The sequence below is a fragment of the Fukomys damarensis genome, unplaced genomic scaffold (genome assembly GCF_012274545.1).
Source record: "Fukomys damarensis isolate Sample0158 unplaced genomic scaffold, DMR_v1.0_HiC HiC_scaffold_5, whole genome shotgun sequence".
Taxonomy (NCBI): Eukaryota; Metazoa; Chordata; class Mammalia; order Rodentia; family Bathyergidae; genus Fukomys; species Fukomys damarensis.
The window spans coordinates 55574158-55588544 of record NW_022900917.1 but is presented as its reverse complement, the minus strand read 5'-3'; the positions used below and the strand labels follow the sequence as shown (position 1 = coordinate 55588544).

The 14387-nt window shown below is 34.9% G+C and overlaps 1 protein-coding gene across 2 annotated transcripts in view; it reads right to left on the bottom strand.

The window, feature by feature from the left end:
- Lypla1 (lysophospholipase 1) overlaps positions 1 to 14387 on the bottom strand; it is a 34522-nt gene that overhangs the window by 11018 nt on the left and 9117 nt on the right. The window contains exons 1-2 of one of the 2 annotated variants that reach the window (XM_010611109.2): positions 2141 to 2167; positions 1550 to 1615 (exon numbers count right to left, since the gene is read on the bottom strand). In XM_010611109.2, coding sequence (XP_010609411.1) covers positions 1550 to 1615; positions 2141 to 2142 — 68 coding nt within the window. In that variant the 5' untranslated portion in view covers positions 2143 to 2167. Of the gene's footprint in view, positions 1 to 1549; positions 1616 to 2140; positions 2168 to 14387 lie in introns of those variants that run through there. The other variant, XM_010611110.1, reaches the window with a different exon arrangement.

Below are 14387 nucleotides of genomic sequence, written 5' to 3'. Positions count from 1 at the left end.
GATACAAAAGGAAAGAAAGATATATACACCCTAACTATATCTCACCACTATCCTCCTGATTCTGGTAACAAGTCTATTTGTGGAAACTGAAAAGTGGGGGGGGGGGCTTGAGGGAAGGAAAGGTGTGAAATAAAATAAAATTTATTTTAAAAAATCGTATCAGAATTTGAGAATACAAACTTCCCTGGGTCAGAAAATGCTTTGAAAGCAATTTGATCTTGGGCAAATAATAATAGCTGAAATTTCAACATAGTTAAGAATTCTGTCTCTTGCTTGAGCTCAATAATAGAGCACACTGGCCAACCCACTCCAGACTCCTAAAGAGCTATTCCTAGTCCCCAATAAACCTTTCCTACTCTTTAAAAAAAAAAAAAAGACAGCCACAGTAGCCACAGTATTTCACTGTAGCATAAACAGATAAGACAATTTCAGGACAAAAAGAAGAAGGAAGGTTTCCTTGCCTAATCTTCAAATATTATTTCTTTTGTTTTATTTGTGTATCTGTCTTTATTACTACCACTTCTCAGGTTGAATTACTAACCTGCTAGCATATATCTGACCCCTTTTGTCATTGCTTCTCAGTGACCTTTTGACCTAACACTGGTCAAGCTTATCTTCTGCATTTGGTCAAAACTTGCTAGGGGCTGGCCATTTAGTTCAGTGGTTCCAGCCACCTTTCCTTGCAAGTACAAGGTCCAGCGTTTGATCCCTGGTACCAAACAAAACATAACAAAACAAAACTTGCTAGTCTGGGCCAAGGGTTCAGCTCAGTGGCACCATACTTGCCTGGCAAACACAATGTCCTGAGTTCAATTCCTGGTACCAAAAAGAAAAAAGAAAACTTGCTAGTTTCTTTTTGGTATCATTTTCAGAGACAGAAATTGAAACCAAATCTACCATTCTCAAGGTCTGTGTTCTGTCCACAGTATATCACATGGCTTCTACTGATAAAATAAAAGAGTGTTTTTAACTTAATAAAGATTTTTCACAAATTTGGCAAGTAAATCCCTGCACAGATTGCCCACTAGAACTTAACAAGATATTTATATATTTAAAACAATTTTTTTGGCTTTAAATTCAACTGACCTGCATTTTTTTTACAAAATTTTTTTCTATTTTTTGCAATTTTATTATGTGTAAGTACTTAAAGATTTTAATTATATAAATCTATGAAAATTTGATTTCTTAGTGTTAAATAAATATGACAAGAAAACTTTTAAAAATTTTTAATTCAACTGACCTATAGGAGAACAGTATTTTCAATTTCTCTCTCCCCAAAAAAGAAAAAAAAAATCTTCAATTTAACCAAAAGACTACTACAGTTTTTACAAAGTCCACTAATCTTTATTCTTTATTTTTTTTAGTTTTACTTATTTATTTTTAATAGCAAAACATTTATTGTTACATTTTAGACATACTTTATTGTTAAACTGATTATCTGAAAAATAAAAATTAATTAATATTCAAAGGCTTTTCTGAAAAACCAAAGCTAGTACAATTATTCCTCCCCAAATTTTTCATCAAAAGCCTAAAGATCAGGAATACTCACGCATGTGGACAGATATATTTGATATGTGAACTTCTGATACCTGCAAAGGCTTCTGCCCATCCATGCCTGGTGGAAAAATTATTTAAATAATGCTATTAGTTTTAATTCCCAATGGAGTAGTAATATAATGTTTAATTATGTGAGGATAAATATTAGCTTCTGAATGTATCTTAAAAATGTAGACCACCAATGCTATTAAAACACCATGAACCTTAGAAACAAGCCAAAGAGCTACTATTTAATCTTTACCTATAGATGAAGATGATCTTTTATGACTTATGAACAGTAATGTGTGCACCTTCATATATTTCTACTGGGATATATATATATATATTTGGAGGGGGTAACCAGGGATCAAATTCAGGACTTTGCACTTGTGAGGCAGGTGCAGTGCCACTGAGCTACATTCCCGGTCCTCAAAGTATATATTTTTAAGTCCTTAATAACTTTATAATCATGTGCTTTGCAGTAGGCAAGACAATATTTTATATATACATATATATATATATATATATGATATATAATTCAGGTTATATATGAAAAATTCTCACAGGAATAAAGTAAATCAGTATCTAAACTCTGAATGCTTACATTATAAAAAGCAACTTAGCTGGGCATGGTGGCATATGGCTGTAGTCCCAGCATTCAGGAGGCCAAGGCAGGAGGGCTGCTGCAAGTTCCAGGCCAGCCTGGGCTACACATAGTGAGTTCGGGGCCAAGCTGAGCTACATGGTGAGACCCTGTCCCAACAAAACAAAACACAACTTTAAGCTGGGCGTGGCAGTGCACATCTATAATCCCAGCACTTGGGTGGCTGAGGCCTGTGAGTATAAGGCCAGCTTCGGTTACATGGTGAGTTTAAGGCTACTTTGAACTACATAGTGAGACCGTCTCAAAAAACCAACTTTAATTAATATTCTTTCTTGTGTACGTATATATGCAAAAATCTACACATGCTTAAAATAAAACGTAGAAAAGTTGAGAAAATATAAATCATCATAATTCTTCCAGCCAAAAATAATTTTTGATGTATTTCTTTTGATTTTCCTCACATATAACAATTAGTAGAAGACAAATTTGACAAAAATGGAATCATACCAGTTTTAAGCTTTACATTTAACATTATATCTGATACTTTTTACATCTTATCTCTATTAAAAGAAAAAATAGAATTTAAGCCTTTCTTTTGTAAAACTGTCTAGAAGTGAGTGCTCAATACTCTTCTATTTTTGTTTTAATCCACCTTGCCCTATGTATTAAAGACACATAAAAAGATTTAAGACATCAGTATTCACAGTAATATTATACAAACCCTAACCATGTGCCAGGTTATTTTAGGCATTCTGTGTGTGTTGGTGTATATGTATATGTGCAAGTTTATTTGTGTATATATTAGTATACCTGTGTTAAAGATTTTACTTAGAAACTACAAAACATGCTGAAAAAAATTAAAGGAGCTATACAAATAGACATATATCCATGTTCATGAATTGGAAAATATAGTATTTGAAAGATGATCAAATTGAATTACAGAGTAAATATAATTTGTATCAAAATCCCAGATGATATTACAGAAATTGACAGCAATTTAAATTCACATGGAAACTCAAGAGACTTAGTATAACCAAAACAATCTTGCCAGTGAACAAAGTGAACTAACACTTCTCCATTTCAAAACTTGCTACAAAAATAATAGTAAGAAATACTATAGTTCTGGAGCAAGGACAGATACAGAAGTCAATTGAGAATCCAGAAATAAACTTTCACATTTATTGTCAACCTAAAAGCACCAGAGCAAAGTAGCTGGGACAAATGAATATCCACAAACAACAGAATGAAGTTCTGGACTACTACCACCTCATATCATATATAAAAACAAACTCAAAATAGACCAAAGACTTAAAAATAGTAGATAAAATGCCTAGAAAAAATATATAAATGTTTGGGATCTTGAACTTGGAAATTATTTTTTTAGATGACAAGGAAAGCATGTGAACAAAGAAAAAACAGATAAACTGGAATCATCAAAATTAAAAAACAGTTGTGCTTCAAAGTATACTATGAAAGTGAGAAGACAACTAAAGAATGGGAGAAGTATTTGCAAATCATCTACCTAATGAAGGTCTAATATCCATAGTATATATACTACACTTAACTCACAAACAAAAAGACTGCCCAATTTAAAAATGGGCAAAAAACTTAAAGAGACACTTCTTTAAAGAAGATACACAAATGGCCAACAGGGACAAGAAAACATCATTCATTCATTAAGGAAATACAAATCAAAAACCACAATGAGATTCCACTTTATACCCACAAGAATGGTCATAGAAATAATTTTTAAAAACTTAAAATCTGAAGAGTTAGAATGTAGAAAAACTGGAACCACTGTGTTGCTGGTGGGAATTAAAATTATTCCGTGGATAAGAGCCTGGCAGTGCCTCAAAAAATTAAACACAGAGTTACTATGCAGGCACCAAAACACATGCACATGAATGTCATAATGGTGTTACTCACAATAGCTAGAAGATGAAAATGACTCAAACGTCCACCAACAGATGAGTGGCTAGTATACATATGACTGAGCGAGTAGTAATCTGCCACCAAAAAATTTTAAAAGAATGATCATGACCAAAGTAGCTGAAAGAACTTGATATAAGTTAAATGAAAGAAACCAGACATAAAATGAAACATATTGTATGATTTTGTTTTTGAAATCTCCACATAGGCAAATCCATGGCAACAGAAACCAGATTAAGCCAAGTGTGGTGGTCTGTGCCTGTCATCTCAGCACTTGGGAGGCTGAGGCTGGAGGATCATGAGGTCAGCCTGAGCTACATAGTGAGACTCTGCTTAAAATAAATAAATAAATAAATAAAGTAGATCAGAGACTACCACTGGATGAAGAAATAAGATAACAGAGAGTGATTACTTAACAGACTTGAGATGTTTACAGGAACCGATGGAGATGTTTAGAAACTAGGTAGTAGTAATCTTTGTATAACGTTGAATTTTCTAAATGATCATTTAAAATGACCTGTTTTATGTTATATGAATTCCATCTCAAAAAAAAGATACCAAATTAAAAACAGGCCAAAACTTCAATAAACATTTTCCCCAAGATAATCAAATAGCCATTAAACACACAAAAAGATGTTCAAAATCATTAGCCATTAGAAAATACAAAAGCACTGTAGGATCCCATTATCATATATACCACCACGATGGCTATAATAAAAAACATGGATGTACTCTTGCTTTTTTTTTGTTTTGTTTTGTTGTTTTGAGACAAAGTCTTGCTATGTATTTCAGACTTGCCTTGAACTCACTATGTAGCCCAGGTTGGCCTCAAACTCATGGTCTTCTGAGGGCTGAGATTACAGGTGTGCACCACAAAAAAATAGATGTAGTAACAAATGTTCAAATGGATAGAAAGACACGGAACCCTCAAACATTGCTGGTAGAAATGTAATGGTGCAGCCACTTTAACAATTTAGCAAGCCCTTAAAATGGTAAATATGAAGATATTATATGATCTAGCAATTCTATTTCTAGTCTCTACCTAAGAGCAATGAAAACATGTCCACACAAAATTTTGTACAGAAATGTTCTTAGTAGCATTATTCAATACCAATGAGAAAACAATCTTACTGTCCATCAAATAAATGAATACGCCAACTATAGCATATCTACACATATAGCACAATTTAACAAAAGGAATAAATTACTGATTCATACTGTAACATGGATGAATCTTGCAAATGTTAGTTGAAAGAAATGGGTTACTAAAGATCATGCAGGATACGATTCCATTTATCCGAAATGTGTAGGATAGATCGATCTACACTGGTAGAATGATTCCTTATGGCTGGGGGCATGGGCCCTTTAGGGTAATAATTTTTTAAACAAAGCATTTATTGGTACATTTTAGATATACATAATGATAACATACATCATAGGGAATTTGTGCCAGTATATATCTTGCTTCTTTTTTTTTTTTGCCCATTCCCACCCCTTCCTTATGTACAAAAGTTTTAATTCCATTTTTTCCTTCAATTCTCTCTTTTTTTCCTTGTCCATTTTTCCCTTCCCCTTCTCCCTCCTCCCTTGTTCCCCTTCTAATCTGTTTAGGAGCAATAATTAAAACCACAGTTTCTTTTGGGGGCAATGACAATGTTCTAAAATTGACTGTAGTGAATGTGGCATACCCTATGAATGCAGATATTAAAAACCAATTAACTATATACTCTAAATGGATTAATTTTGTGACATATGAATTATATTTCAATAAAACCATTGCCAAAACAAAAAAGAGAAAGAATGCATTACCCAGTCCAGTATGAGGACCTATTAGACAAACTCAAGTTAAGGGTCATTCTATAGAATGTAAAGAACATTAGGCTGAGGACCAAGGTCATAGCTCAGTGATAGAGCACAGGCTCATCATTCTCCAGGCCCAAGATTCAATCCCCAGCACCAAACAAAGTAACACATATTTCTGGAAAGGGCTCTGGACCAGGAAAGACACTTGTTAAAAGAGCTGGCAAAATATGAATGAAGTCTGTGGAGTGAACATTAGTGTTGGAGCAGCTCTGATTTCCTAATTTGGAGTGCTGCATGCTACATTATGTACTAGTGTTCCTGATCATGGGAAATGTGCTTTAGAGTATTTGGAGGAAATAGAAGATTACAGCTACAGATTGTTCTCGAGAGATAAAGACTCATCAAAACGAAACAAAACAAGACTCCTGATCACCACATAAAATGTATGTGCACTTGCTTGCATGTGTAGAGAAAGTGCATGCACACATAGGACTGACTGTGCAAAGAAACATATGCTGTAAAGATTAACAATTTTGGGGCCTGGGATTTAGCTCAGTGGTTCCACCGCCTTGCCCTGCAAGCACAAGCTCTAGAGTACAATCCGTAGTACCAAAAAAAAAAAAAAAACGATTAACAATTTGGGAAGCTCTGTGACAGCAACATAGGATTTTTTTTTTTTTGGTACAAAAATCACACATCTATTTTTAAAAAATGCTTGATTCACATAATACTGTGATGGTATAAGTTATGTTATAATGAATAAATATTACAAACATAATGTGCAAAAGGATCTGGACACAGAAGAGAATATACCAATGATTCCATTTACATGACAGTCAAGAACAGAGAAAACTATACTAATAGAAATAAGAATAATGGTTTCCTCTTGAGATAACGGTAATGTCTAGAAAAGGAATGAATGAGAGATGCAAATTAAAACAATGCTGAGATTCCATCTCACTCCAGAAAGAATATCAAGAAATCAACCAATAACAAATGCTGCCAGAACTTTGAGGAAAAGGAACTTTTCTCCACTGTTGGGAGTATAGACTGGTATAATCACTGTGGAAATCAGTTTGGAGATTCCTCAAAAAACTAAAATTAGCCTGGCAAGTGCAAGGTCCTGAGTTTGAACCCTGGTACCCTTCCCCCACCAAAAAATAGACTAAAATTAAAGGTTCCATTTGACCCAGGTATTCCCCCCTTCTTGGTATCTTCCCAAAAGAATTAAAAGAATCATACCACAGTGATATATGCACACCTATGTTTATAGTGGCACAGTTTGTAATAGCTAAATCTTGGAAACAGCCAAGATACACATCAATTGATGAATGGATAAAGAGGTGGGATTTTTTAATACAATGGAGTATTACTCTGCTATAAAGAAGGATGTGCTTCAGACATTTATAGCTAAATGGATGGACCTTGAGACCATACTCTGAAGTGAAGTAAATTGGACACAAATCTCTGGTGTGAGAAACAATGTGGAAGTAAGGACTGAGATGTATGACAGCTGTTGGGAAATGGGAAGAAAGTGTTGAAATGGGAAAGGGAACAAGGGAGAAGGGAGGGAGAAAGGATGGAAGCAACAAGAAAAAAATAAAAACAGAAAAAAATGGAAACAAAGCTTTTGTACATAGGGAGGAGATGGGGGTTGAGGGGGTGGATGGGATAAAAAAATTTATTTTTAAAAAAGCTGATCCCGGAGAAGAGACATAATTAAAGGTATAGAAAAGAACATTTTAAAAATGGTAAAAATTGCATCATTGTGCCGGGCATGGTGGCACACACCTGTAGTCCCAGCACTCAGGAGGCTGAGGTAGGAGGATTGCTGTGAGTTCAAGACCAGCCTGGGGTACACAGTGAGTTCCAGGGCAGTGTGAACTACACAGTGAGACCCTGTCTTGGAAAAAAAAAAAAAAGCATTATTGTAAGGAAAATACAAGAGAATATTGTAGTAGATTGCTAGAAAAAGAATAACAGCTATGACAAAAGAGAACAAACAATTTTTAAATAAAATAGTAAAATTAAATAATGAAGTAGATGGGATGAACAATAGAATGGATATAACAATAATGGTATATAACCCCAGAACTGAATGACAGGTAATCTCTCTGATTATACAGAAAGATCAAGAATGAGAAATCTGAAGGAAAATGTTATGGACTGAATTGTGCCCTCCTCTCCCAAATTCAAAGTTTGAAGCTCTAACCTCTGAGGTGACTATGTTTATATTTGGAGATTAGGGCCAAATCCCTCATAAAAGGAGAAAGAGTCACCAGAGTTTTCTCCCTGTCAAGTGAGGATATATATGGCCAGAAGGCAGCCATCTGCAAGGCAGGAAGAGAGCCCTCTCCAGAATCTGAGTTGGCTAGCACCTTTGTTATACAGACCTCCTAGCCTCCAGAACTGAGACATTTTTCTGTTGTTGAAGCTACCAAGAGTTATTGTATTGTGTTTTGGCAGCCTTAGCAGACAACAGGATAGATTCAGAAGGCCTTCTTTATTCAAAAGAAGTATCTGGAGAGAACTAAGAATTGGTAGGGAAGACACTGACAAAGAAATACTATAAAATTTCCCCAACACCCAAAAAGGCTCAAGACTTCAGGGGGCCTGCCAAGTGTCAAGTAAGACAATAAATCCTTACTTAGACAAATCTTACGGATTTTTCAGAATCAAAAAGGACAAAGAGAAAACCATAAAGCCTTCACATAATAAAGACAGATTATCTAAAAGGAACAAAAATGATGAGACTGGTTTCAGACTTCTAAAAGATAACTCCAATTACTGGGCAGCAATGAAGCAGTAACCTCAAAAACTGAAAGAAAATAATTTTGAGTCTAGAATTATTAACCATGCTAGCCAAAAAAGCATTCAAATGAGAGAGCAAAACAGACATTTTTCTAACCTACAATGATTCAGAACAGTTACCTCCTATTGAAGGAAATGTTGCCATGAAAAAATCCTACATTCAGGACTGTGTATTAGCAAAAGGAAGAGAAAAACTAGCAAGCTTATATTTGTTTAAATAATTTTTAATGCCCAATATGTTAAAAATTAGTAATAATTGGAATTAAATCTCCAATGAAGAGAACACAAAAAGTGTTGGGAGGTATATTATGGGAATAACATAAATACAACTCATAAAAGCAACCACATTGATAAAATATTTAAACCTACACAAAAAAAATTGTCCTTTATGACTTTGCTAAAGAACTAAAAGTAACTGTAGAGATATGTTCCTGGATGGAAGATTAGTATTGCAAAGATGTCAATTCTCCTCAAATTGATCTTTAAATCTAATAAAATCTCAATTAAAAGCCAGGGAGGGGGTTGGGGATTTAGCTCAGTGGTTACACACACACACACACACACACACACACACACACACACACACACACACACACACCCTGGGGAAAAAAGAACCACTACATAACAGCTGCAAACCAACTAACAAATTCTCTTCTACCTGCCAGATTCAACCACTAACTAGAGAAGTCTTGGTTGAAGGTCACTTGAGTTTGCTGAGGGTGGCCTTTCTGGGCCCTCAGCTACTCTTTGCTGATACAGTCTCTACTGGCTTTGGAAAAAGTCATGCACGAGATAAAGTTGAGGGACATTATCTGACTGCCCTGAGATTAGATTGAAAAGATTTGGGAAATTATTTTAAAGCAAGATTACAGATTCTGAGGACTGGAATGGAGCTCAAAATAGAGCACTTGCCTAAACTAGTTTTCTGCCTGGTCTGGCTTTTTGTAGCTCTCATATGTGGGGTTCCATTCCTAGCACTACAAAGATTCTGCAGATAAAATCACATTCTGCTATCAGCTAAGAGCAATATAGTTTGTGCTGTGTTAAGTACATATTATGGACCTCTTTATTTTTTTATATTTTATACTTCAATTATTAAGCCTAATCATGTGGTTGATATATTATTCAATGTATTTATTGGTTGGTGTTAATGATCACTCAGTTTTCTGTCTAACATTCTGAGTAAAATTAAGAATAATATTTTAACCCCAGGACCAAAAAAGAATAATATTTCAAGCTGGGCATGGTGGTGTACACCTGTAATCCCAGCACTCAGAAGGGTGAGGCAGGAGGATTGCTGAAAGTTCAAAGCCAGCCTGGGCTACAAATTGAATTCAAGGCCAGTCTGAACTACACAGCAAGACCTTGTCTCAAAATAATAATTATTATTATCATTTTTATTATTAATATTATTATTGTTATTATTAATAGATGGTGGGAGAGAGAAGGGAAGGATGGGGAAGGGGAAGTAAAAAGAATTGAGATGTATTAGGTACAGGCAGCAATTCCCCACAATGAATGTAATCATTAGGTACTGCAAATACATGCTAATAACATTTTTAAAATTTAAGCAAAGATGGGGAGGGGAGGAAGGGGTGAAGGGAGGGCAGGGACAAGGGGAAAAACTGAGAACCAAGACCACCTGTCATGTAAAGGTACAAGATCCCAATAATGAATGTAACTGTACGGTATACCTAAAATGTATCAATAAACTCAATAAAAGAAAAAAATAAATTAAAAAAAAGAAACAAAAATAAAATTTAAGAAAAGAAACTGGGCTTGATGGTACACACCTGTAATTCCAGCACTTGGGAGGCTGAGGCAGGAGGATCACCATGAGTTTGAGGACTGTAATCAGCACTTGGGAGGCTGAGGCAGGAGGATCACCACGAGTTTGAGGCACCAATAATAAATACTTTTGACATATGGGCTACCACTCCCAGAACATGGACCTAGACCAGAAACTATCAAATAGTCTAGGCACTCTTTGCCTCAGAGTATTAACATTTAGCATTAACATTTTTCAACAGTGATTAAGCAGTATTTTTAAAATTTTAAAAAATATATAGCCACATTATAAAATGTGTTTTCCATGGTCATTGGCAATGCCTATTTGGTGTATACTGTCTTAGTTTCTACTTTTTCAATTTCTAATTGTGTCATTAGTATATTTTCTCTTTCAGGATTTGTGTTAATGACCTCAGGGATAACTAAGCCCTAAACATCACAGTATTAGTTTAGCTAATTACAGCTTTGGGAATGCACAGCAACTAAAAACCACATTTATAAAACAAATTTCCACCTATTTATTACAGTTCAAATGGAACACATATTCAATTATGTTCCTCAAAACATTACTATGTATGATTACATCATTTAACATGGCTGCCTAGGGTAACTGACAGCCTTATACCTTTTAACTTATAGTAAAGACACTTTATAAAGTTTACAGAATAGCAGCACAATTTGTAATAGCTAAATCAGGAAGCAGCCTGTATACCCATCAACAGATGACTGGATAAAAAAATGCGGTGTTTATAAACTGTATAATGGAATACTACTTGGCTTTTGGCTATCCATAAAGAATGACAAATTGGAGACATTTGTAGGAAAAAGGACGCACCTGGAAAATATAATGTTGAGTGAAATAAACCAGACACACAAACTTAAACACAATATGGTTATCACTCATTTGAGTGAGGCAAAATACAAGCAAATAAAATAATAAGGATGGACAGAAAGGGACAAGGAGATAGATAAGTTGCAATAGAGAAGTGGTCCAAGGGAACAAGTGCAAAGGATGAGAAGGAGGGGAAAGAGAACTAAGTAGAATAAAGGTACAGCATGTACAGGAACCTAATAACCTCAACTAATGTTACATTATATGCTATAACATGAGCTATGATTAATAATATCAACAGGAATGAAAAATGGGTTAGGGGATTCGGAGGAAGGAGGGAAGGGGAGAGAAGGAAAACGGAATAAAAAAAGGAATAAGTTGTCATATGTACATGTAACCACTTCCCAAGATGATTGTAAACTGCATAAACTGCAAACAAAAAAGAAGCAGCAACTTAAATCTACAATAGCTAGAAAAACAGAATAAGTAAGATTGCAAATTTAACATAAATTTTAGAATTGTTCATAACACATGAAACACTGGCCATTTTCTCTATACCAAATAACTCTATACTGCTTTTTAAATTTTCATGGCCTTTTGTAGGTCTCATATATGCACATATACATTCGATGAAGAACAAAAAAGCTGAAGTCCATTCTTGTAATATGAAGAGCCAGTGATGGTGAGCCTTTTAAAGTGCCACAGATTCACCACCACTGATATATACTCCACAGTTCAAAAGCCTTTTAGTTTACTCTCTAGTTCTTAGCCCTTTTTGGAGGTAAGAGGGGCTAATGTTGTCTTTCAATTTATTCAACTCAAACACCTGGAAAATTGTAGCAGTATTTCATGTTAAATATTGACTATTTATGATTCTATCACTACTTGTGTCCAAAATGGCAATTCCAAAATTATTAATTACTCATTTCTTTTCCTTTTTTTTTGGAGACAGGGTCTTGATTGAACTCATCCCATCCTCCTGCCTCAGCCTCATGAGTGCTGGGATTTCAGGATTTCACACCTGGCTACACGGCTACTCTTAATTAATTTGTCTTGCCAGGTGTGGTGGTGCATGCCTGTAATCCCAACCCTCTTAAGGCTTAGGCAATAGGATTGCTATGAATTTGAGGCCAACCTGGTGAGTTTAGAATTAGGCTGAACTACATAGAGGGACCTTATCTGAAAAAAAATTGTTTTACCCATATAAACCACTTCTCTCCATATTTTTAGCCAAAAGGGCTAGCTCAATGGAATAGCCAAAGAATATATTCTTTTTAAATGAGAAAATACATTAAAAATAAAACTAGAAGGGCCAAGGATTTAGCTCAGTGGTGATGTGCCTGCCTTGTAAGTGCAAGGTCCTGAGTTCGATCCCCGATACCAAAAAAATTTTTTTAAATGAAATAAAATAAAATTAGAAGACATTTTTAAAACATTCTACATGCATTAAACATAACAAAGATTAAGATATGAATTATTTTCAGTGGGTCTATTATCTGGCAAGAGAAACAAAATATAAATATACCACCCTAAAAATAAAAATATAAGCACTATAAATGATGTAATGAATGTTAAAATATGGAAGAGTATGGCTAAGGGCACAGCTTATTCAGATTGCCCGCTTATCAAGTATGAGGCTATGGGCTCAAGGACAAGAGGAAGAAGAGGGGCAGAAAAGGGAGGAGGAAAAAAAGAGAGAAAGAAATGGATTATAGAGAAGGCATAAAGAAGAGGTGGTGGAGGAGGAAGAGAAGAAGAAAGGATTTATACAGAAGCTGTAAGATAAAGGCTGTCCCTCCCACCCAAGGACACACACACAGAGTAATGGGGTTTTATATTATATTAATGGTCAAATTATTTTTGACAAAGGACCTAAGATAATTCAATAGAAAAAAAAAACAGTCTTTTGGGGTCTACGGGTATAACACAGTAGTAGTAAACTGCTTGCCTAGCATTCAGGAGGCCCTGAGTATATGATCCCTGCACTACAGAGGTGGGGTGGTAGTCTTTTCAACAAACATAGCTGCAACAACTGCATACTCACAAAAGAATGAAGCTGGTCTCTTACACCATGGGTAAAGATTAACCCAAAATTAACCAAAAACCTAACAGTAAGAGCTAAACTTATAAAACATTTACAAAGAAAAAGGTGTAAAATCTTAGAGTGGGGAATGATTTCTAAATATTACACAAAGAGCACAAACAACTAAAAAAATCAGACAAACTAGAATTCATCAGGATTGAAAACTAGAAAACTATTGTCCTTCAAAAGACATTATTGGGCCAGTGATTTGGCTCAGTGTTTCTGGTTCCTGCTTTGCAAGGGCCTGAGTTAGATTTCAGTTCCAAAAAAAATAAAAAGGACATCACCAAGGGCCAGGGATTTAACTCAGTGGCACTGTGTCTGCCTTGCAAGTACAACATCCTGAGTTCAATATCCAGTACTGGAAAAAACAAAAAACAAAAAATATACATTATCAAGAGAGTAAAAAGACAATAATTACAAGTCATACATCTGTTAGGAATCCAGAATAAAGAATTCTCAAGTTAGAGACATGTCTCAGTGGTAAAAAACTTATCTGGCATTCTCAAGACCCTAGGTTCAATCCATAGGAAGGCAAAAAACAAAAACTAAACAAAAAAAACTCAAAATCAACAATAAAAAAGACAACTCAATTTGAAAAGTGGGCAAAGAATTTGAATAGATATTTCTCCAAAGGTAATAATACAAATAGCCAAGAAGCTTAAGTTACTCAATATCTCTAGCCATTAGGAAAGGCCAATCAAAACTGGAATGAGATAAAAGCTCAAACTCAATTAGATGGTTATAACTGAAAAGACAAATGACAAGAGTTAATGAGGGTGAGGAGAATCTTCCTCTACTGTTGGTAGAAATTACAATGAAAAAGGAAAAGAAAGGATACAATGTCTTTGTAAATAAGGAAGGGTGTAGGGGGTGAAAGCAGGTTAGGGGAATGGGGAAAAAAATAAGAACCAAGATAAGTCATGTAAAGTTACAAGATCCCAATGATGAATGTAACTGTATTGTACACCTAAAATGTACCAATAAAAAAAAAAGTATAT